Below are 26,058 nucleotides of genomic sequence, written 5' to 3'. Positions count from 1 at the left end.
TGTTTTAATTTCCTGCCCCACTTTAGTTTGAGCCTCATTGAATAGCTGTGGACACTGAATCACTGAGTCTGTGCCAGTTAAAATATTAGCTTAAACTTATCTAGAAGCATGAGTCTTTAGTTCACCTTATTGTACATTGATAGACAGATTCAATTCCCCATGGAAGAAACAAATGATAACTGTTCTCATATAGATTATTGTGAGTTTACCCTCCAATCTGTACTTGTGTTGTGGTTGGACAAAACCTGGAATGAGGTCAAACAAAGAATCCTCAATCATGATGTACTAAGGAATAGTCTTAACATCTCATTCTCTAGAAGAGAATATTTGCAACTCAGGGTTGAGCTATGAGATCCTTAGTACTCTCTGACCTGGATTGACATTTCATTGCCCAACGAGGTAACACCATCAGTGCTAGAAGGGTGTGGTGTTTGCTCTATCTTTAGCCCAGTGGTAGGTTGCTAACCGGTTTGCTACCAGTTCGCTTGTGCAACGCTTCTGTGCATGTGGGTGGATGGAGCCTTCCGCTGCCACCACTACCGGTTTGGCTGTACCGGGCTGCACTGGGAGCAACCCACCTCTGATTTAGCCACTTGTATATAAATAAAGAGCAAACCCTACTCTCTTCTAGCACGATGTTGCTTAGTTGGGTAATGAAAGGTCTACAAAGAAAACAATCAAACTTAGAGAGTACCAAAGACCCCACATCTCATACCTCTTCTTAAAACAGCTCACATTTTAGCATCTCCAAACATTTTCATTATATATTTGTACCCTAATATAGGGAGATACTCAGATTGCTATTGTTAAGACATGGTTCTCAAGGGCACTGAGGGGAGATTTAATTACATCCTCTATCAAGAGCATTTGTGCATATGTCTCAGTCTGACACTGAAATTGAAAGAATTGTACATGTGCTTCTGTTTTCCATCTACAAAGGGTGGAGTTAATTACTGCCCTAATTGCTGATTATCCAACTTGTTCTAACAGCCGATTAGTTCTAACAGCCATCACGTGTTTCTTATTAAATGAGACCCATAAAGTCTCTACAAATGTTCTGTGCCATAGCAATTGTTGTCAAAAAGCATTGGGCTGGAAGGTAATGGGTGAATGCCTAACTTCAACTGTTAATGGGCTTGTATGTTAGATATGTTGGCCTAAGTGTGCATTCTTTAATAAAATAAATATGATATATCGGTAGATACTTTTTGACTAAGACAATTAACTGGTATCATCAGGAAATGAAATAATGTGCAATGAGTACAAAATGACTTAATTTTCAAATTTCCTTTAATCAAACTCTCAATCAGCTAAAAATGAAGCTACATAATCCACATGAAGTAGCATACAGAATCTAGTTATCAAAAATGTTTTTCATACCCAGATGACTTAAACATAGAATTTCAAATGAGCTTCTTTTTAATTAAGAATATTAGCAAGCACTCAAGCTGGTGTTTTCAGGACATGATAGAATTCCAACGATCATATATCATAGATCATTTAAGTGACTTTAGATCATTATACAGTACTAAATGTCAGTGTTCTCAATCAGGTTGCTATACCTAGTATTATTGTTATTATTTAATCTTCAATTCGATTCAGACTGATAAAGACTTAACAGTTCAGGTTCTAACCAAAAACCTAAGAGCTATCAAGGTAACATCTAAGTCAGTGGTTCCCAACCTTTTTTTGACCATGCCTCACCTAAGTATCAGGGGTGGGTTCCGGCCGCCACTACTTCCGGGTTTACTCAGGGATGCGCTCTGCGCACATGCTGTGCATGCATGCGCACTGCAACAAAAATTGGTCTGGCAAAAACAAGATGGTGGCACCTATGGTGCCATTGAGAGAACCGGTTCAGGGGCGTGGCAGGCCTGGGTCGCTGCCAGTTCCTGGCAAATTACTACCCAGGCCTGGGTAGCTGCCAAGTTACTACCGATTCAGTCGAACTGGTCCGAACCGGTAGGAACCCACCTCTGCTAAGCATCTCTAAAATCCTGGTGCCCCACTCCCACGTGTAATTCTTATTTTACTCAAAAAGTGAACTCTACCCATGTGGAGGAAGCCTAAAAGGCCATTAACTTGGTTTAAACAAGATTCAAATCGCCCACATTAAAAATCAAATTGCCCCCCCCCAATTGGGAACCACTGCTCTACTTATATAGGCAGTTCCAAGTACAGTGATTTTTTTTTACAAAATTAAAAAAGTCATTTATTATTATTGTTGCTATTATTACTATTATTAGCACAGTCAGCCAGATATATATATATATATATATATATATATATATATATGATTTTTACAACCCCTGGTAAGCCCCAATTATGGGAGGAAGCTAACAGGTTCAAATCCCAGTAAGGGTATGGCTAGCTGATGAGAGCTAAATAGCTTGAAATAGATCTATACTAGTCTCCCTTTATATATATATATATATATATATATATATATATATATATATATATATATATATGTGTGTGTGTGTGTGTGTGTGTGTGTGTGTGTGTGTGTGTGTGTTTATTTGTTTTTTTATTTATTTGTTTATTTGTTTATTTTTATTTTTATTAAAAAAAACACAAATATAATAAAAGGCAACAGTAAAAATATTGGGTTTCTGTCGTGATGGACTCTTGTGACGAGCCGATTGACAGATGTTGGAAGCAGTTAGCTTCCTCCCATAATTGGGCTGTGTGTGTGTGTGTGTGTGTGTGTGTGTGTGTGTATGTATGTATGTATGTATGTGTATATATATATATATATATATATATATATATATATATATATATATATATATATATATACACACACACACACACACACACACAAAATTTGTGTCCTAACTTTTTAACAAAATGTACAGAATGTGTCAACTTAAATACCACGATTTTTAAATTATATAAAATTACAGCAGAATTTAAAGCTAGACACAATCTAGTGGGTGTATATAATCGCTGACGCTCTGGCTTCTTACTTTTCTAATTGCACGATTGCTATTTAGATATAAAAAAATAATCTGCACATACGGGCTTGGGACACCTGGTTATTTCCACAATTCGCTGGACGAAAAAAAAATCAGCGAACGCTTCCAATCCCTTGAACGAGCCAGCATCTGAGGAACCCTCCGATGAATTCGAACTACAGCTCCCAGCATTCCTTATCGTTGATCTTATTGGCTGAGTCCGCTGGAAGTTATAGTTTAGCAAGGTCGGAAGTGCCATGTTGAAGTGCGTCAAGTCTCTCTAATGTTTTGGAGGGAAAGAAACTACAAGTTCCAGAAGCCACTGGGGCCCCACATCCGTTTCATACCTCGTCTCTTCTCGGCTAAATCCTGATGCAAAAATGGCTGGAACTAGCACCGGGTTCAGAAATAATGTCCCCAATTATGAGACGGTGGATCTGAACAGTCGGGCGTTCCACGTGGGCGGTTTTGGAGCTCTTTGGAAGGAGGCGCTGCGCCAGGAAGACGTGTCTCTCCAGCAGGCAGAACCTGAGGACGACGAGGCGGCGGTGATGGAGGATTTTCTCTGCACGCCGGAGATCGCGGCAGAGCTGAAAGCTGTGTGCAGGTAGCTCATCCCGCTTCCTGGCTAAGTGTGTCGAGTTGCAATTTTGAGACGTACAGTTTAAAACTCATCGCTTGAATGCTTTTTGTTTTGATCTCAGTTTTAGAATAGAATAGACTAGAATAGAATAGAATTCTTTGTTGGCCAAGTGTGATTGGACAACACAAGGAAGTTATCTTCGGTGCATAAGCTCTCAGGATACATAAAAGCTAGAAATAATAAATCGTGATCATAATCATAAAAATGCATTCATAAATCATAAGATACAACACTTACTGATAGTCATAGCATAATAAATAAGCAATCAACATACATCATACTAGGAAACTAAATATAATATAAATTGTAAAGAACAAACCTGTGTTTGTTTGTGGTTTATGTACAAACAAACCTATTATCAATTACAGCTCATCTACACACATTCCTGGTTGGTTGGTTGGTTGCTCCATCCATCCATCCATCCATCCATCCATCCATCCATCCATCCATCCATCCATCCATCATATTTGTATGGCCAATCATCTCACAAAATATGACCATGGACACAAAAAATAATAAAAACATTCCACAATTAAAACGTTAATAATATTATTAAAAGGCTAAGAGAAAGCATTAGATCTTATAAACAAGATAGCTACCTCATTAAACAATTAAGCCCTACGACCCCAAGCCTGTTGACACAGTCAAGTTTTGAGGAACTTCCAGAAGGACATGAAAGATGGGGGCTAATATTCCTTCAAGGGAGATGATGTTTCACAAGATGGATATGGGTGACAAAAATATTCTGCTAACCCTTTCTTGATGATATGATCTCACATCTAACCCTGGTTGAGGAACAGTCGATGGTCAAGAGAGTCAAAACTTTCCCCAATACACATTCTCTCATATGGCAGCTGACGATCACCCCATTCTAGGGCACATTGACCCAGACAGGTTTGCTGTGGGATCACACCTCATATCTGGCTGCAGGTTGTGCATTTTTGTAACTATTTGTGCTGTGGTAACAGAGAGATGAGATTCCTTAGTAGTGCAGTCAATTCCTTGCATACTTTTGGCAATACAGAGCTGGTAGAATGTGGATCTTACAGAAGATAGAAGATTAAATTAAAATCATCACAGGATTGCTGTGGCTACCCTAAATATCAAAAAGTTAGTGTTCTTATGGCAAGAACTTTTAAAAGGGTTTTGTGATTTCAGTCTCTGTCACAAAATTAGATTCCGTGTGAACTGGGGAATTACTACAAAGAGTTTTCAAGTAGTCTCTGAGTATCTTCTCCAGCAAAGCAGAGACTAGTTGTAGCAAAACTTGGGGGCAGTTGTAGAAAAATATTAACCTTGATCTATCTAAAATCGTTTCCCCAAAGTCTGATCTGGAACAAAACTGGAATTCTGGGAGTTGAAGTTACCAAGTTTGAGAAACACTTGGAACATAAGAGAGATGGAAGATAATGAGTAGGGAAGGCCTGAAATACCCATAATCCTTGACTTGAAACATTCATTTAGTGACTGTTTGCAGTCACAATGGCACTGAAAAAAGTGACATGACTGGTTTTCACACTTACAACTGTTGCAGCATCCCCACGATCATATGATCCAAATTTGGACACTTGACAACTGGGGTGTATTTATGATAGTTGCACCATTTGTAACCTTTCCATCTGGCTTCTGAGAAGCAAAGCCAATGGGGAAGCCAGATTCACTTAAAAATTGCATGATTCACTTAACCACTGTAGTGATTTGCTTAACAACTGTGGCAAAAAGGGCCATAAAAGAGGCACAATTCATTTAACAACTGTCTTGATTAGTAACAGAAATGTTGTGATTGTAAGTCGAAGACTACCAATACCGCTAGTCCTCAATTTATGACCACAATGGAACCCAAAATTTCTGTTGTTAACTGAGACATTTGTTAAGTGAGGTTTGCTCCACTTTCCTGCCACAGTTGTTATGTGAATCATTGCAGTTGATAAGTGAGGAAACTGGTTGTTAAGTGAATGTGGCTTCCCCATTGATTTTGCTTGTCAGAAGGTCGCAAAAGGTGATCACTGAATCTTGGGACACAGCAACAGTCATAAATACGAGCCGGTTGCTAACCATCTGAATTTTGATCACATGTTCATGGGATGCTGCAAAGGTCATAACTTTGAAAAAGGGTCATATCTTACTTTTTCCAGTGCCATTGCAATTTTGAATGGTCACTAAATGAACTGTTCTAAGTTGAGGACTATCTGTACTCTAACTCCATTTGTTAAGTAAACATACTGCTGTTGATTGGGGAAGGGATTGTCGTGTGTGTGGACATAGCTGTTTCCTTATAGGAAGAGCAGTAGCTTAAAAGAGAAGTGGTTCGAGAGAAAAGTATTGCAGGAAGCCGATAGAGTACGGGTGTCAAACTCGCGGTGTCCAGTTTTTCTCCTTGCAGAGCTGGGATGAACGTGGCCTGAACGGGCCTGCAGGCCTGCATCCGGCCTGCGGGCCTCCAGTTTGACATCCCTACGATAGAGGCAAAGAATACACGATCAGCTTCTGTTTATGTTTAATGGAGTAGTGTGAACCTCATTAATGACCATAGTAACAGTATCATAGAACTGAAACGAACCATCTTCAAAGAGACCTCGGAGAAGAACCTGCTTGAAATCTAAATCCTGCCCAACTGCACATTCATGACATCGGCTGGTAGTTGGTTTCCCATTGATTAATGACAAATACCCACCACCCCATATTCCTGAAAGTAACCTGCATTATCTTCTGGGGAAGCGGCAATGCTAGCAGCCATGTTAGAAAGGCATGATTAAAAATACTGCTTTATATCAATATCTTTCCACCTTCTCAATGCCTGACAGTTGCATCGATGTATTTGTGCAGAGGTTTTTTTAGAAGGAGCATGAAAGTGTTCTGTCTTTACCTTTTTCTAAAATATTTTTTGAAAAGTCTCCCACCTTTATATTCCCTGGCAGTTTCCCATTCTGCTTACCGCATAAGACGCACCTTTTTCCCTCAAAAAAGAGGATGTAAATCTGGGTGAGTCTTATACATTGAATACAGCATTTTTGGCCTCCCGAAACCTCACCCCCTTTGCAAAAATGGATATGCAGAGGGTTTGGGAGGCTTGCAAAGTGTTCCTGGGCGCCGGGGAGGGCAAAAATGAGCAAAAAATGGGCATTTTTGCTCATTCCCCCTGCCCCCAGGATCACTCTACAAGGCTCCCAAGCCTTTGCATGTCCCTCCCCTTTTTTCTGCAAAAAACGTGGCGTGCAGACGGTTTGAGAGGCCTGCAGAATGCAAAAACTTTAAAAAAAAACTTTACCTTTTCAAAATCATGGTGCGTCTTATACTCCGGTGCCTCTTATAGTCCCCAAAATATGGTAATTTCCAAATTTCCAAGTCTAATCAAGTTCAGACAAGATTGGCCAATATTAACACCCCTTGAGTTCTGTTCTCACTTCATCAAGTCCTATTAAATTCAGGGACTCATGTTTTTTTCAGTGTAAACATAGCTCTGAAGTCCTAATTATACTTTCAGCCTGATCATGTATACATTTGCTTAGAATTAAGCCTCTCTGGGATTAATGGAGAACTATAACACAAAGTATCGATACGGATTTAATGGCAAATATTCAGTCAATCAATAAAACGGTACTAGCAAAAATGGAACGGTAGCTTCCCTCAAATGTACTTAGGCTACATTATGGACCAGCTATTGCTGTCTGCTGGGCTTTGTCATTGCCTACTGAAAACTCTGGATGAAGACTGAAATAGATTTAAAGTCTATGGACTCTGTGTTTGAAGGGTGGTAGGAATGCTGTCAGTCCTGGAATTCTTCTAACTGTTCAGCTTCCCTTTGGAATTGCAGCCTTAGTGTTTTGTCCTTATCCACTGCAGCAAAAATGTATACTGTCTCAAAGAAAAAGTACAGTAATTTGGTTTCTATTCCATCTTTCATTCAGGTGTTTTGAAAGTTGTGGAGACGATGTTCTCTCCACCCTATTTTTCTATGTAACTACAACCTTGTGAGATTATGAAGAGAGAGTGATGGATCCCAAGTCACTCCAGTGATCATGTAAGGGTGAATGCCTCTGTTTTTGATAGGAATGCTCTGCTTAATATTAGAAGGGTTGAGAATGGGATGGGATGGAAATAGGAATAGGAGAACAGAACAGAATAGAATTAGAATTAGAATAGAATAGAGTAGAATAGAATTCTTTATTGGCCAAGTATGATTGGACACACAAGGAATTTGTCTCCAGTGTATAAGCTCTCAGTGAAGAGGTGGGTTACTCCTGGTTCAGCCCAGTTTGGCTGACTCAGTAGTGGAATTCAGGCCTGGGTTGCAAGGCTGCCACACTCCTGAACTGGTTCCCTTGCTGCCGCTCGGTTGGCGCCATTTTGGTTTTTAGTGACTGCGCATGCACAGTTCACTGTAAATTGTTCTGGGCATGCACGCAGAACAATTTACATTGAACAGCGCACATGCGCACAGTGCACGTTGTGTGCCCATGCAAGTGGGTTGCAAACTGGTAGTAAAACCGGCAGCAACCCACCACTGTCTCAGTGTACATATAAACAACAAAGTGATAGGTCCTATATCATAGATCGTAGTTACAATCATTAATCATAATATACAAGTGATAAATCATAGATACCAACAAGAGAAGGGACAGTAGGAAAGATTAGAATAATATCAATGCAGCCTACTACATAGATAAATATATTCAGGCCTAGGACAGTGCTGTGAGAATTATGTATTCAGCAGAGTGATGGCACTAGTGGGTGGGACTATCTTTGAATCTAATTGTTTTGGCATGCAATACTTTATAGTGGCATTCAGAGGGGAGAAGTTGAAACAGTTGATGTCCAGGATGTGAAGTGTTTTTAGATATTTTCTCAGCCTTCTTTCTGGTTCATGCAGCATACACAATGGAAGGCAGGCTAGTTGCAGTTGTTTTTTTGGCAGTCCTGACTATCCATTGAAGTCTATACGTGTTCTGTTTGGTTGCTGGCCAAACCAGACAGTTATTGAGATACAAATGACAGTAATTCCTCTAAATATCAAAAAATTAGATGTCAACTCTACAGGTGCACTATGACCTCTGGATGTGTTCTTTCCACATGAACATATACTGAGTCCTTTGGAATAACATTATGCTATGTGTGTGCCTATATGTTTTAGAACTGTCCTAAAATGAAATGCAAACAGTTCAACTGACCGAGGCAGATATTGCAATCTATTAGGCTCTGTACAAACAGATTTTGCAAGGCACTTTCTACTTTGGCTATTTCTAGGAAAGACTTTGGTCAGATATGGTATGAAGCAAGTAGAAGGAGATGGACTTTATTTTGAGGAAGACCAACTCTTGTTTTTTAAAATAAAGTTCTTACATCTGGCTTTTGTTTATAACAAGACATTTCTCCTGACGTTCTATTTTGTATATTTACCGTATTTTTCAGAGTATGAGACACACCTTTCCCCCCCCAAAAGAGGGTGAAAATCTGGGTGCGCCTTATACACTGAATATAGCATGTTTGGCCTCCTGAAACCCTGCCCTGCACATCCACTTTTTTGCAAAGTGCTCCTGGGAGCCGGAGAGGGCACAAATGAGCCAAAAATGGGCCCCTTTTCAAAAAAAATGGGGCTGTTTTTGCCCTCCTCAAGTCTCCAGGAGCACTTACAGGCCTCCTACATCCTCTGCACGCCTCGTTTTTTGCCTCTCAAACTCCCCACATGTTGCATTTTTGCCCTCTCCAGCCCCCAGGAGCACTTTGCAGGCCTCTCAAACTCTCTGCAGGCCCCTTTTTCACAAAAAATGGGGCATGCAGAGGATTTGGGAGGCCTACAGAGTGTTCCTGGGTGCTAGGGAGGGCAAAACCTCTTTTTTTAAAAAATTACCTCCTCAAAATCTTGATGCGTCTTATACTCTGGTGCGCCTTATAGTCTGAAAAATACGGTATATAGTTTTATTGCAGCCAAAGATGTGGGAAAAGAGAATAAGCATCATTAAGATGATGTTGGGGTCATGGGAAAACTTCAAAACATATTAGCAGATTTAGAGCTGCTAATTTTTGTCTCAACTCCATATTTCTTAATACAGGAATACTTGATTTTTTACTAAGAGAAACAGGAAACAGTAACTAGTTTTACTAACAAAGGCTGTTCTCCTATACAAAATTAGTACTGGCTCTAGAGGTTACCGGTAGTCTGATAGACAAAAAATGTTTTGTTTAATATTGTGTGTTACTGTATTATAGAACTGTTAATTTTTTATTTTGCTTCCCATTTTTTTAAGCATAAAAGACAATTCATCTTTCAGATGAGTACCAGCTGGGGGAGTTTTAAATTGAGCAAAAAACGGGGCGTTTTTTGCTCATTTCTGCCCTCCCCAGTCCCCAGGAGCTCTCTAAAAGCTTCCTAGAGGCTCTGCACAACCATTTTGGTGAAGGGGTTTCAGGAGGCAAAAAATGCTGTATTCAGTGTGCAAGACGCACCCAGCTTTTCAGCCTCTTTTTTGAGGGAAAATGGTGCGTCTTATACTTCGAAAAATACGGTATTTATATATTTACAGGTTGACTTTTCCTACAATTATGCAATTAATTTTTGTATTGTTTTTAGCATTGCTGCACTGAAGAGCTCTGATAAAGAAGATACAGAAGTGATACCTGAAGATACCAACTTAATAACTCTTAAGTATATTGAATTATATTTTCAGTTGCAATTCTGATTAGTTGGAAGTTTGTTCTAATCCACAAGTAATTTTAAGAATAGTTTATGAACTAAGGCAATGGGCAGATGGATACAGCGTTCCAAACCAAAGTAGACAAACTATGATATGTTAGTTTGTCTGATTGCATACTACTAGTATAGACTTTAGGTCATTATTCAGTACTAAATTTAATTTAAATTTAAACAAATTGTCATAATTGTATTTCACTATACGCTAACATGCAAAGAGATGTTGTGTTTATCTCTGTAAGGCCTTGGGTAACCTCCTCTTTACAGACTCTTTGGATAAAGCCAAATATTCTGTTTACAACTCTTCCCAATAATTTTATGACCACATATTTGATTCCAATAATGCTTCCATTATGCTGGATCGTTTACTGTATTATTGAGGGTTTTTTTGCTAGCACAAAGCTGGCCTACATCTGTATTGTATTCTCGCTATCAGATTAAATCTGTTTCCTAAACAGTTTGTAATTTATTATGTGTTTATTAAGCTGAATCAGCAAGGCCCTGGACACCTTTGGAATGTTGAATGCATGTCATTGGTGCTCTTGCAAACTGCCTTGGCCAATTATCAAATGCCTATTGAGGTACAGGGGGCAAAAGAGACATAGATATGGATGTTCTTGGCTATACCCTTCCTTTAGAAAAGCTTATGTCCTCAAGAGTGGTCTTCACTTACAGGCTTTGGGGAAATAGCTAATAGTATTTAAACACATACATGATCTATATTGATTAAGTAGCTATGAGAAAATGGGTACTATTGTAGTTTGTTATTGCTTACAGTTTTATTGTTTTTATTACATTGTTTTTAAATTGTGATTTGGTATTTTTGTACTGCCTAAAGCCTCTAGAGCAGAGGTGTCCAACCTTAGCAACTTTAAGCAACCGTGGACTTCAGTTTCCAGAATCCCCCAGCTAGCCAGCTCCCATGAATTCTGGGAATTGAAGTCCACAAATCTTAAAGTTCCCAAGGTTGAAATCCCTGCTGTAGAATGAAGCAGTATATCAGTCTTACAAAGAAATGTCTAGTTAACAGTTGCACAGTTGCTCTGCATTGTTTGGTGCAGGGAAATGGGTGTTTCAGAAGAGAAGAGAGAAATAAAAACGTAACTATAGAGAAGAGATGTAACATAAATGATGTCCGCTTGCCTATTGATTTTTTTCTTCTAATTTTTCTTCTAATTTTCTATAAAGTTCCCAATCGACCTTATCTGAGAGGCTGAGGCATTTGGTCCTATCAAGTTAAACCACTTATTTTGATTATTAGTTGTTCTGAGGAATGAGCTTATCTATATCAAATACCAAAATAGCATTAAAAGTGATTACTGCTCTTTCACTGTGATTAGCCTTCTTCAAATGATGTATAGGTAGTCCTTGACTTATAATGGTTCATTTAGGGACTGTGCAAAGTTACAACAGCCCTGAAAAAAGTGACTTATAACCATTTTCCACACTTACAACCGTTGCAGTATCCCTGTAGTCACATGATCAAAATTCAGACCCTTGGCATATTTATGATGGTTGCAGGGTCGCTGGTCACATGATCAACTTTTGTAATCTTCTGAGAAGCAAAGTCAATGGGGAAGCCAGATTCACTTAACAACTGATTCACTTAATAACTGTGGCACGAAAGATCTTAATGTGAGACAAAATTCACTTAACAAATGTTTCACTTGACCACAAAAATTTTGAGCTCAATTGTGGTCATAAGTCAAGGACTACCCGTATTTTCAATCATCTTGATCAGGGAGAAGTGATGCAGAGTACAGATATGCCTCCCTGGGCCCCAGGAAATTCCCCTCTTCCCCCAAAGTGTCAACAATCTTTAATAATCAGATTGCAAGCCACTATACTGAAAAATAAAATATCAGCTTTTAACATTATGAATGTTTGCTAATTAAAGTCAAAGTACATTAGTTTTGGTCATTGACCAGCTTTTTATTTATTAATCACTGACAAGCCCAGGGACAAAGTTAAGGGGGAGAAAAAAGGGCAAAGTTGTGCATCAGGGGTCAGAAGAAATGATTGGGAATCGTTTTTTGATTGGACTTTCTGGTAAATGGATTTTGTCTGAACATGTCTGCGTGTTCTCAGAATCCCAGATGACTGATCAAAATGGACTACTCCTGTATTAAACACTTTGCAGAGCTGCCCAGGATCATCCCATGTATCCATCCAGAAAACACTTATCTGTGAAAGCATTCTGTGTAATTGGTTCTCACAGGGTGTAGTCAAAAAGCTCAAGATGGTAGTTAATAGTAGTGTGGTGGTGTGATTGGATCTCCACCTATTTTTTTAAATCCCAGATTAAAAAACAGGCTGAGCTCTATTTGCATCATCCTGAACATGATGTTGACTTGTTTTGATCCTATTTTGCAGATAGCTCATATCGCATTGGAATAAAAAGTTGTTGAGTTCTAATGTGGTGCTTAATTCTATTTTTATACGTTTGATTTAAAAGAGTATTAAACCCTACATTTAGATTTAGGGACTTATCCTTCACCTTCTTTCCTTTTCTAAAAAAAGATTAAATCATGGCAACTGAACCAAAGTTTATTAAAACTGAGATGTTTACTTGGGTGAGTAATGAAACATCCCAGTTTTAATGAACTTTGGTCCAGTTGCCATGATTTAACCTTTTTTAAAGATACTTTTGAGCCTGGGTGATTGAGTCTTCATTTACCCCTTCTTTCTTTCTTCTCATTTGTAGAATTCGGCAGAAAGCTCTGGAAAGACGAGAAGAAACCATCCTTGTTGATCGTGCATGTAGACAAGAAACATTTGTTCATGAGATGGTAAGCCTTCCTTTCTCATTTGCTGCCCTTCCTGTATCAATAGAATACAATAAAATAGCAGAGTTGGAAGGGACCTTGGAGGTCTTCTAGTCCAACCCCCTGCCTAGGCAGGAAACTCTATACCGTTCCAGACAAATGGCTATCCAACATCTTCTTAAAGACTTCCAGTGTTGGGGCATTCACAACTTCTGGAGGCAAGCTGTTCCACTGATTAATTGTTCTGTCAGGAAATTTCTCCTCAGTTCTAAGTTGCTTCTCCCCTTGATTAGTTTCCACTCATTGCTTCTTGTTCTACCCTCAGGTGCCTTGGAGAATAGTTTGACTCCCTCTTCTTTGTGCCGACCCCTGAGATATTGGAACACTGCTATCATGTCTCCCCTAGTCCTTCTTTTCATTAAACTAGACATACCCAGTTCCTGCAACCATTCTTCATATGTTTTAGTCTCATATATCATATATTGAAGTTATTCCAATTACATAATAATTACAGAATTTTGGATTTTACATTCTAATCTCAAGAAAGCTCTGCCCCAATAACTGTCAAAGGGTGTCATTTGATGGAAGTGGCATGACACATCTTAACCTTGTGTCTTACTGGAAACCAAGTGTGACATTTTGGCAATTTAATTGGCAGTCCATAGCCTAGGAATTTGACTGAGGATTGTGTGGGAAGTAAGTGCTGCACCCTTTCACTTGTTTAACTAGCATGCAACAAACATTGGAATCGTTCCATTAAGATGACTTTTATCATTCACATTACTTGATCAAGTTCTACTTCAAATAGATTTGTCCTGCTTTCCCAACATACTTGGAAGATTGGTAACGGCAGATAGAATATCTATGCAGGTGTTTTGATTTCTATTATCTGAAGCATCTGACTCACATTCCAATGTATTTTCCCCCCTAGGAATCTCATGCAATTGGAAAAAGGCCCAAAGATCCTGGGAATATGATTGACAAAGCTGAACTTGTGTTAACTCTCAACATTTTTTATCCAGTTATATTTCAAAAGGTTGGTAATTGAGCTTAGCATCTATTTTAATGGCTTCTTAACAAATAGATCAATTTATTCTCCGGAATCTTGTGTGAGGAATCATAGCCTGCTGGTGTGTGGTCCTTTGGCAACATGACAAAGTAGAATCTACTTTTCTGCAGAAAGATTTCAAAACACAAGGTGCCCTTTATTTTAAAGAAAAGTAATTCCAGCTTTGGCTGGATCCCACTTAATTAGGGAATGTGCTAATCCTTCCAGAATTGCCATAGAAGGTGAACCAAAGGTGCTTTTTCAGGAGGCAACTGGACTTTCTTGTTTTTCTTTCATCCAAGAAACTTCTTCAGCTCTGACTAGATTGTGGGGACAGCTGGTCATCTGCATTCTTTTAGAGAGTCATTGAGGCCATTTGGAGATTTATTTGTGTTCTTAGGGTCACCTGAGGAGTGCAAATGGGTGTGTAGCCTTCTTGGCTGCAGGATGTTTTCTGCTTGGTCTGGTTTTTTTTTGCCATTTGAGGTCAAAGGGACTCTTACTTGCCAATCAATACAGGGACCCTATTGAAATGTCTGCACTAATGATCGAATTCTGTGACTAGATCACATATCACACTAAGCTAGAGTTTATTTAACGCTAGGCATTGTTGAATACAATTACAGTTGAATAGAATATGCTTAGCTAAAGCCAAATGAAGAACAATATGTAAAGTTTGTGTTGTTTGCACCTAAATGTATTTCTCATTAATGTTACTAGATTTGGATTGCAAAAATTCAGATTACTGCTAGACAGCCACAAAGACATTCCCTAGATTTGGAGAGTTCAGATCTGGTAGCCTTCATGATACAAACCTCATATGTTGTAATTTTCCAATATGGATGATATTTACTCTTGGTTTCTTGGACGAAACAGTCTAAGGCTGTGATGGTTAACCTATGGCATGCATGCCAGAGGTGGCACACAGCGCCCTCTCTGATGGCACCCGAGCCGTTGCCCCAGTTCAGCTCCGGTGTGCATGCGTCCGCACCCCCTGCCGGCGAGCTGGCCTTCGGGTCTGCTGCGCATGGTGCGTGTGGGGGTGTTACACATGCATGCATAGTAGGGCACATACGTGGCGTCACATGTGTATGCACAGGGGTGCTGTGTGTGTGTGGGTCATGTACACATGCATGGGGGCACGGTGCATGCGCAGGGGACATGTGTTGCATTTTGGGGGTTTGGGCGCGTTTGCGCTTTTAGCTCTTCGTCTGGAAAAGGTTAGCCATCACATTTAGATATGGAGAAGTAATGATAGAGTTGACTGGTTATATTCCTTGCAACGGGCTGATTGGCTGGTTTCAACTTACTAAACCAGAACTACACTATGAAATAACCTGATGTGTAAATTCTGCCTGTTCAGAAATGTTTTGATTGATCTTGTTTTGCCCTCTCTATTTTACAGCATAAGCTTCGGAAGCCGTATCAGACACTGTTGGTCCTCGGGAGCCAAAAACTTACTGAGCTTCGAGATTGCATTTCTTGTGTTAGTGACCTTCAGATTGGTGGCGAGTTCAGCAATAATCCTGCTCAGGCCCCAGAAAATATCAGCAAGGTAGCATAATATTGATTTCTAAAGCCTTTCCAAAAAAGAAATTTTAATTTCAAAACAGTTTCTTAAAGTTTGAATTATTGATCCCTTGTATGTTTATCAATTCCTGGGGAAAAACAAATGAAGTGTTTTCTTCATTTGACAAGTAATAAGTAGGTGAATTTAATGTAAGTAGGAACTGAATGGGGCTTTTTCTATTTTTAAGTCAGCCTTTTTATTTTTCTGATTGATTTATGAATTATACTTTTGGATTGCTTAATATCTGGAATTCTCAGAAAAGTGCCACAAAAATTAAAAATGTAAAAAAACCCCTAAGCATTCAGCCATGATGATAAATTAAAATGACACGGAAAAAGGCTGATGGATATCTAAGACAGGAGAAAAAGGGAAGGAAATAAAGTCTCTGTGCTATCAGGTCGACTTGATCCTTGTTTCCTCTGAGGAATTTTTGTAAAGGAACAATTTTTCTTTAAAAAAACCCTATGCATGTTTTTGTATTGATAGTATTTTAAAATTTACATTTCTTTAATATAAAACTTTAATATAAAACTTCATATTTCTTTAATATAACACTTATTTTTACAGAAAAGTATTAATCATAATTTTGTTGAATTAAAAACAATATTGCTAGATTTGAAATGTATAGAGTACTCTTAAGATGATATGCTTGGAAGGTAGTTTTTGAGGAGTTGATGTGCCAACTCCTGGTTTTCTATAAAAGCAGGACGACATGCTGCTGTTTTCTTGTTGTGTAGCAGGAAATCTGTCTGAATCACTTTTGTGGTGGAATGTAGTCTGGATTCCAGCAGGGAGGGGCTGCATTCGAGAGGACAAAGAGGCAGCAAAATTTGGAAAGTTTGGTTGAGAGAACAAGAGTTAAAAACTCTCCTCCCTAGGGATTCCCAGAGTATATTTATAGCAGGAGTGGGCAATTGATTTTACCAACGGGCCACATGAACAAGTGTGACTCTTGGGGATGGCTGTCGCCATTCTGCCACCTGCACTACTGCTGCCCCACCCCCTGTCGCTGCTGTGCTGACATCCCACCTTCCAACATTGCCACACTGCACTGATGATGCTGCAGGCTAGACATGGCCCGCCCACTGAGCAGATGTGGCCCACAAGCTGTAAAATGCCCAGGTCTGATTTATAGTGATGCGAATGGTTACTTTAGTTTGGCAAGATTTCTGCCTATAGATCAGGAACAATGAAGGAAACTACTCAGCAGGAACTCCATGTGTCTTTCTTGGTTCTTGGGGCCTGACACTTTGAAGGGGGTTTGACAGTTGTAAGGGTCAGGTCAAAAGGAGACCCATCTATTAGAAGCAAATATTTTTCCACTCAAGACTGGATCAAAGATTCCTAGAAGGCAAGTAGTGGTTAAGAGCAAGAAAGACTCCATCTCCATCTAGTCTTGCAGCCCCCTTTTTCTGGCCCATAGAGTGCAACCCACATTTATCTTGATGCATTTTAAGGAAAGCACTAGACTATGTAAATGCTTCCATTGAGTCTTGGTTTTTTTTTCTTAAAATGCATCAATCTATTGCTAAAAACCTGGCTACTGGACACAATAATGTGATGTAATGATGAGTTAGGTTGGCATTTCAAAAATTTAACTGGAGCTGAAGAAGATGTGATAATCATCCATATATGTAATTCTGTGTATTCTAATTAGCAAACTATTTTTTTCCTCATCTTTCTTCCTTTCCCCCAGGATCTCTACAAGTCTGCCTTCTTTTACTTTGAAGGTGTTTTTTATAATGATAGCAGGTATGCTGAATGCAGAGATTTGAGCAGGTAAAGAATAATTGACATTTGTGAACCCTAGTCTTACTAACCTAGACTGCCTCTCCATCAAGTTAGTTGCAACTACCGTGTTTTTCTGACTATAAGACACACCGGACTATAAGACATACTGTATATACTCAAGTATAAGCCTAGTTTTTCAGCCCACTTTTTGGGCTGAAAAAAGCCGACTCGGCTTATACTCGAGTCAGTGAAAAATTTGCCCGAAATGGAGGAGAAAAAGGGGCGGGGCCATGCCGCTGGGTGAGGCTCGTGAATGGCCCGGCGCCCCTGTGAGTTTCCCCTCCCTCTGTGTCAGTTTTCCGCGCAGCGCGCACCGCACCATCCCCCCTCCTCACGTTCTAATGTAATGCAGGGCTGTCTTATGATTCCCCTTCCTCCCCCTCCTGCCGCTCTGCAACGATGTCCCACCTCCTCCTTGTTATGGCAAGCAGCCACATAGCTATGTCCCACCTCCTCTGGTACAGTGATCCAATGATAGGAATCACTGTGCCGTGTGTCATAGGAGGCGGGACATCGCTCCCGCGGCTGCACGGGACATCATCATCACAGCGGGACATCAGCATCATGAGGTGAGTGAAGTATTTCATTGAATACACCGCTAGTTTACTGTTTTTCTTTGAAATAAATATTCAAAAACATTATTGGTATCTATTTTTATTTTTGAAATTTACCGGTAGCTGCTGCATTTCCCACCCTAGGCTTATACTCGAGTCAATAACTTTTCCAGTTTTTTGTGGTAAAATTAGGTGCCTCGGCTTATATTCGGGTCGGCCTATACTCGAGTATATACGGTAACTAAATTTACAGGAGGAAATTTAAAAAAATAGTTTTCGGCCTCTGCCCATCGTGTTTTTGCCCTCCCCAGCTCCTAGAAGCACTCTGCAGTGTTACACATGGCCCGTTTGCATCAAAAAGGGACCTGTTTTTGCCCTCCCCAGCCTTCAGAAGCACTCTGCAGTACTCTGCACGGCCTATTTTTGCCAAAAATGGCTCATTTTTGGGCTCCCAAGCCCTCTAAGCATCACGTTTTCACCCTCCCAGATCCCCAGAAGCAATCTGCAGTGCTTCACACAGCCCAATTTTGCCAAAAATGTTTTTGGTGAAAATGGGCCATGTGAAGTACTGTAGAATGCTTCTGGGAGCCGGGGATGACGAAAACACGATGTGCAGAGGGTTGGGAGCCAAAAAAATGGGCCCGTTTTGACAAAAACAGGCCATACGGAGCACTGCAGGGTGCTTTGGGGGCTGTGCAATGTACGGAAGAATCAGGAGGCCAAAACAAGACTATAAGCACCTAAATTTTCACCAACTTTTAGGGGGGGGGGAAGTGTGTCTTATACTCTGAAAAATATGGTATATGGTTGAATTTACTGATTTAAGAAGATATATATTTCCATGACAGTTTGCTTCTTGATCAGGACTTAGTAGATGACAGATAAACTTAAAGGGTAGACAAAAAGGACAGTTAATAGGAGAAAACTCTTGCCTTCTACTAACCAAGATCTCTTGATTTTCAAGATCTTTTGAACTCTGAAGACAGGGCTTTTAAAATGATGGGACTTGGATTGCAGAGCAAAATTTGGAAGCAGATGGATTAAGCATTGCTCTTTTGCCCATTGATTTGATTGTCCAAATGCTCTGCAGTGCATGCTTTATTTTTTCTCCAAAAGAATTTCTAGTTCTGGTTCTCAGCCTTTGGTTTCCAAATATTGGTGTGATATCCAGGAGTTCTGAGAATTATCACTGTTAGTCTTCCAGTTGGAATTTGCTGCATGTCTAAATGCATTAGAAGTTGCCTCCTGACCCTTGAATAGGTTGCCTCTTATTAAAATTATGGAGGTCCCACTATCCTTTGTACAAGTTATGTCTGATCACGTTACTTCTCCTCTTAAGGCAGCAGTATTAACAATGTAATTGTATCATGTATTTTCTACCTGATCTGTTTGTAGTCCCCATGGATCATGCTCTAGGGCAGGGATGTCAAACTCAAGGAGTACTTAAATCTGGCCTGCGGGGGTGCCCTGAAAACAGCGAAGGACTGGCCCACAGTGCCTCTGCCAATGAAAATGGAGCTTGGCAGGGTTGCGTGCAGCCCTCCCAGGCTTCATTTTTGGCTGGGACGGCCTCCTGCGGCCCTCTGCCAGCAAAAACAGAGCTGGGGAGGGGGCACGCATGGTCCCCCCAAGTTTCATTTTTGCTGGCAGAGGACCACACCCACACGGGCCCGGCCATGCCCCCCTCCCCCAGCAACCCTGAGGTCAAACACAACCATGATGCGGCCCTCAGTGAAATCGAGTTTGATACCCCTGCTCTAGGACTTAATTTGAATGTTGTCCAGCATGTTGAAACAAAATGTTTTTTTTTTGGTTGTGAGGAACACGTTTTCTATTCTAGCTTGGACACCTGGTTTATTGATTTTTTTTCCCTCTTTGATAATTACTCTAGCAAAAATAATGGTAGTCCTCAAATTACAACCATTTGTATAGTGACTGTTTGAAGTTACATATAGCCATTTTCAGACTTCAGGAGCGCTGCAGCATCCCCATGGTCACATGATCAAAATATGGGCACCTAGCACTGGCATGTATTTGTTACCATCGCGCTGTCCTGGGGTCATGTGATCACCATCTGTAACCTTCCCAGCCAGCTTCCGACAAACAAAATCAATGGGGGAAGTCGGATTTGCTTCATGACCAAAGGATCCCCTTAACAACTGCAGTGATTTGTTTAAGAACCATGGCACAAAAGTCATAAAAAGGGGCAAAGCTTACTTAGCAACAAAATTTTGGGCTCGGTTGTGGTTGTAAGTCGAGGGCTACCTATCATCAATTTAGAGAATGAAAATATTGTCTCTGCTAATTTCAGGACAATTATTGAATGGTCAGAATCCCATGACCGAGGTTATGGAAATCTTTATGCCACTAAAATGGAAGACTATACCTTTAATGATTTGAACATAAAAATAGGTTTCCCGTACCTTTATTGTCACCAAGGAGATTGTGAGCACATTGTTATTATCACAGATATCAGGTAAGACCCTTGTTTCTTGGAATTTGAGATTCTTTGTGTTTCCATTCTTCATGTGCTAGCATTGCAAAAGGGGTTATTACCTATAATTATGCTTTCTCTGCTGGTGTTCTGGGGATCCATTACCTTTTCATCTCCTCCCCAATCATCCCACCATTCTTGTTTGATTCGTACAGGCTGATTTGCGTGTGGAAAGGTATTTAAAGAGAATTCAGATTCTTAGTTCCTGCTTCCCTTCTATTCACCCTTGCTCCTTTGTTTGGGCATTGGCTTTCTCTAAATGATAGGTGTATGCTTATTCTGCAGCCTTGGTTGCCTTGAAACAAATACTATCAATTATATAAAGGTGCCTGACTCTCTTTCCCTCTCATTGTACTAAGGTAAAGGTTCCCCTCGCACATATGTGCTAGTCGTTCCCAGCTCTAAGAGATGGTGCTCATCTCTATTTCAAAGCTGAAGAGCCATCACTGTCTGAAGACATCTCCGTGGTCATGTGGCCGGCATGACTAAATGCCGAAGAGCACGGAACGCTGTTACCTTCCCACCAAAGTGGTCCCTATTTTTCTACTTGCAGTTTTACATGCTTTCGAACTGCTAGGTTGGCAAAAGCTAACAAATAATGGGAGCTCACTCTGTTATGTGGCACTAGGGATTCGAATGGCCGAACTGCTAACCTTTCTGATCGACAAGCTCAGTGTTTTAGCCACTGAGCCACCACGTCCCACTTCATTGTACTAGTGTAGACTAATCAATTCCTTTCTCAATCTTTTATCTGACAAGGCTTATTCATCGAGATGACTGCCTAGACAGAAGCCTCTACCCCTTGTTAACAAAAAAACATTGGCTATGGACTAAAAAGTGTTTTGTGTGCAAAATGTACACAGCCAGGTGAGTAACAGCGCAGATGTTTCCATTGGAGAAAGTAAATTTGAACCACACATACACACACAATAAGAATCAAAATCACTGTAGGCAAGCAAAGCATTCTGGGACTTGAAATCTCAAGGTTGCCAAGTTTGAGAAACACTGAGGTAGCATATGAAATAGGCTTTTTGCTCAATTTACATTTTAGAGCAGTGTTTTTTTCAATATTGATAGCTTTTGTGTGGATTTCAATTCCCAGTTTTCTTGGGGAAATTGAAATCCAAACATCTTGAATGTTTTTCCCCCCCTTCGGTTCACTCGTGTCCAGTTCTCTGAGATTGCCTGAACAACTCCTTGTTGTTTTCTTGACAAGGTTTTTCAGGAGTGGTTTGTTATTGCTTCCTTCCTAGGACACAGTGTCATCTAGCTGCCTTTTTGCCTAAAGTTAGACTAGAACTCACAATTTCCCAGTTTCTAGCCTGATGCCTTAACAATTTCACCTAACAATTTCACCAAAGTGGCTTTCTACCTTAAAGTTACCAAAGTTAGAAAACACTATTTTAGAGTATTATCTTGAAAAAATATTACTGCTTGAAATGCATCAAGAATATAAATAAATCAGCCTTAAATATATTAATTAAGCAACTATTTTGTGTTCTTTGTTTTTTTTTCTTTATGCCCTTGGAAACTGAAGATTTGATATCATTTAACAACCATTTCAGGCACGTAATACAAACAAGAACCACTTTGCAGTTAATTATTTATCTAAAATTATCATGTGAACCCATGCCAATATAATATATTTATCTTCGGAGTTTTGTGTTATCTCTCACCTATAACCCCGAAGCAAATAATGTTTCTAACTAAAAGCAAATAAGATTTGAAGTAAAACAATGTTGATTTATTGCTTCATCTTCCTGAAATACTGTAGGTTTCAAGCAGTGCTATGTGTTTGCTTTTTTCAGTAATAGAGGTAGCATCTCATTTTAAAGCACAGGGGATGTGTATTCATAGAAAATCCTTTTTTATTAGCTTCATTCTAGATAGTGTTTTCTGCTTTCCCCATTACAGTTATTTAAGCAGTTGCCTATCTTACAGAAATAACCCTAGACAGCTTACAGGTGGTTAGAAACATAAAAACAAAGGAACAAAACTAAAATCAGGTTAATGTAGTAAGTAAGGTGCTGGGTGAGAAAGCAAGGGGCTGTGAGTTATAGACATGAAAGTGGGCTAGGTGACTTTGGGCCAATCACATTTTCTCAACCAAACCCACTTCATATGGTCGTTGTGGGGAAAATGGGATTATCAGATATGTTCTGTCCCTTGACATAGAAGAGAGACAGAGATAGAGAGACAGATAGAGAGAATATAATAAGTAAAGAAAATATAAGCAAAAGTTCACTCCAAGAAACAAACTATCTAAGGTATAGCAGGGCTGCAGTAATAACTAAATATCTTGGATACAAAATCAACAAACGAAAAAAGCTAAACAGTGCACCACCAAAATGGTAGATCAGGTTGCAAAATAAGAACAGCCTGTTGAGATCAGATGAAAGCAGGCTAGAACAGATGAAAGATGTTGAAGAACAAGAATGTCAAAGAATCCTTGATCAGGAAATATTACTTCGAAACAAGGAAGATTAAGGCAACCTTGACTGTAAGGAACCTAAAAATAACAACCGTAGCCAAGATCAGCAGATACAAAGCTCAAATTGCACGTTGTAGGCAATATTTCCGCTTTCAGTTGAATCACAATCATTTCTACCAATCCATCAATGGGGAGGATGCAGAGAGCCAGCCAACACCTGACAAAGAAGAATGCGTGCAGTTCTGGGAATAGTATGAGACAACCCAACATTTACCTATCCCATATCCTTTGGGTAGATGGATAAAAATGCCTGATGCTGTCTAAATGTCTGGCTGACTGTGCAACCAATCATATTAAAAAAACCAAGGCAAACACCCACAACAGAAAATAAAATAACCAAGGCTAATCATCGTATCTTCCACTTTTTCACTTGTGAATGGGATCATCCCACACTGACCTGAGTTTGAGGAGAACCAGGTTTTTAGAGCCTTGTAGAAGGTCACCAGGGTTGGGGCATCCAAATCTCTTGAAAAACATTGTTCCACGTTGCCCATGTAACTACATTTAATAGGTTAGTAACAAAATGCAGAGCAATACATTTGTAGGTAATTTGTTGGATTATTTGCTATTAATATTATTCCATAAATGAAAAACTCAGAAAAAGTGGAGAACTCTTAACAGTATTGCTGCTTCTGACATGAAGCAGGAAGCGATCAGAGATGTATTCAGCCAGTTCTGACAGGTTCCAGCATCTAACAACCAGAGAGAGAACTAATAGTCATTCTGGCTCCCTCTTATGGCCGATTGAGGAAAAATAGCAACCAATCACATTTTACAGTATGATTTAAAGAAACATACAACATTATTACATGATTTATATATTGCCAACCCAACCGTTAGATTATATTCCTAACAAACATCTTTCTTTAGTAGGGGGAAAAACTGAAGTCTGGTTAGATACATGTCTATTTTCAAAATTAAAAATTGGCAAGCTTCACTCATTTTTAATATTTAGGAGCCTCTGCAAATGTGTGTTTAAATATGCACTTAGGAACTGAAGCAAGCAGGTTTAGAGGTACCTGAACATGGAATGAATCTTTATTGGTTGGTAACTTATGGTACTATGGTATTATGCTTATAATAATATAATTATGGATTGTAGGTATTTTTGATAATATCAATATTTTTAATGTTTTTAAAATTATGGTATTTATATGTATGTTTGTAAGCTGATTATAGAGTCAGATATTGATGCAACTTCAAAGCAATGAATGAATGGATTTCTTCACAAAGTGACCCTCTTTGCATTGGACCTTACAGGTGGGTAACCAATGAAGACAGCCTTGCTCCACAAGAGCCCTCATTCTTTTGTGATGTCTGTTTCCAAACACTCCATTATGATGCAGATGGGAACAAGCTGGGAGAGTTCCTTGCCTACCCTTATGTTGATCCAGGAATTTTCAACTGAGGTCAAGAAGAAAGAAGACCAAATCATATGGTATCATCTGCTTCACTGCCTGTTGGAACATAAATCGCCCTGTAATTAAGCAATGGACAACTTTTTCAGTATTTCTGCTTTATGTTTACACGCACACACACTCACGCATTCCAATTTATTTTTACATCTTAATCCTTGTCCCAGATACAGTTGTTCATAATCTTATTTCAGAGGCCAATGAAAGTTAAACTCTCCTGCCTTACACTCAGAGGTGGGTTCCTACTGGTTTGGGCCGGTTCAGCCGAACCAGTAGTGCTTTGCTGGCCTGGTTTACCGGAACCAGCAGCGGCCCAGGCCTGCCATGCCTCTGAACTGTGTCCCCAGTTGACGCAGCATATTTTTTCCCATTTTTTTAATGTTCTGTGCATGCACAGACCTATTTATGGACAACTGCACAAAATTGTGCTTGCACCAAACGGACAGTAAGGCCAACAGCAACCCACCCCTGCTTACACTAGTATCAAAATCGAGGCAAGTGTAGTGTGTGTGTCTATCTTCTCTTTCAGGAGAAGAATTACTTGGCAGAGAAAAGACCAATGATGAGAATGGTGTCCCTGCTCCAGTTTGGCATCCTGTGACAATGGATCCTTATTCATCTCTCTATTATTTTGTTTTTTGAAGGGCAAGATATTTTTTTTGAAGGATATCATCAGATTTTTAGGGTTTTTTTTTTAGTTTTGTTGTGTTTTACTATTAACTTTGTTAATAAATGTTCTCTATATTTTATTTAGCAATCATTTTATTAGTGGTTGTAACACAGCATTTCAGGATCGCAAAATTGACAGTTTGGTGTTTGGATCTCTCCCATGTTTTTGCTAAGAGTCTCCGGCTTCTCTCTGTGAGAGATTAAGCATTGCTATGCAGACGATATTGCTGTGCTGCCACAATTAATTCAGCTATTTCACATCACTCACTTCTTTTGGGAATTCATGTGCATCTCAGTTGCTTTGAGTGGCTGACCTTTCAAATATATTTATTTAAATATAATTGGATTTGTGAGCCTTTTTTAAATAACTTGCCTCCTTGGATTATTTTCCTATCTTTCCTTCTATCTTTTCTGTGGTCCTTTTGCCACTCGTGCCTCCCAAACTATCCCATTTTCTTATTTGTTCTAATGCCTTCCAGGAAATAGAACAAAAGGATGACCAAGAACAAGGTGGGTGGGGTTAGGGATAGGTTATCATGGAGAAAATCTGTGCGCCTGCTAAGACTAAAAAATGACTTGCTGCCACATAATAAATCAGTGGTAAGGAAAATCTGAGTTATAATCACCCACAGTTCTAGATCCTGAGAACATCCTAAATGAGTGCATATTTCAGTATCTGCAAGTCCATGGTATGAACTGGGGAAATACGGTTTGCAAATACTTTATCAGATCAGCCACTATTAAAGACTATGGGTGTGTAGCAGTGGTGGGATTCAAAAATTTTACGACGGGTTCTGTAGGCGTGGCTTGGTGGGCGTGGCATGGCTTGGTGGGCGTGGCATGGTAGGTGTGGCAGGGGAAGGATACTGTAAAATCTCCATTCCCTCCTGATCAGCTGGGACTTGGGAGGCAGAGAATAAATAGGGGCAGGATCAGTCAGAGGTGGTATTTACCAGTTCTCTGAATTATTCAA

General features: G+C 39.7%; 1 protein-coding gene across 4 annotated transcripts; it reads left to right on the top strand.

Moving 5' to 3' along the window:
• The first annotated feature begins 3,263 nt into the window (after positions 1-3,263).
• SNAPC3 (small nuclear RNA activating complex polypeptide 3) lies at positions 3,264-25,165 on the top strand. Of its 4 annotated transcripts, XM_032214406.1 has the most exons (10): positions 3,264-3,564; positions 10,169-10,243; positions 12,993-13,077; positions 13,985-14,089; positions 15,507-15,656; positions 17,368-17,450; positions 20,328-20,492; positions 21,270-21,377; positions 24,262-24,439; positions 24,946-25,165. In XM_032214406.1, the coding sequence occupies exons 1-9, from the start codon at positions 3,338-3,340 to the stop codon at positions 24,407-24,409; spliced, it is 1,146 nt and encodes a 381-aa protein (XP_032070297.1). In that variant the 5' UTR covers positions 3,264-3,337; the 3' UTR covers positions 24,410-24,439; positions 24,946-25,165. The 4 variants fall into 4 exon arrangements, with proteins under 4 accessions (XP_032070297.1, XP_032070299.1, XP_032070296.1 ...); XM_032214408.1 differs by lacking the exon at positions 24,262-24,439; XM_032214405.1 differs by having other exon boundaries at positions 24,262-25,165.
• The last annotated feature ends 893 nt before the right edge of the window (positions 25,166-26,058 follow it).

The sequence above is a fragment of the Thamnophis elegans genome, chromosome 3 (genome assembly GCF_009769535.1).
Source record: "Thamnophis elegans isolate rThaEle1 chromosome 3, rThaEle1.pri, whole genome shotgun sequence".
NCBI classification, from domain to species: Eukaryota; Metazoa; Chordata; class Lepidosauria; order Squamata; family Colubridae; genus Thamnophis; species Thamnophis elegans.
The sequence above is the reverse complement of the archived record's forward strand: the minus strand, read 5'-3'. Positions and strand labels throughout refer to the sequence as shown.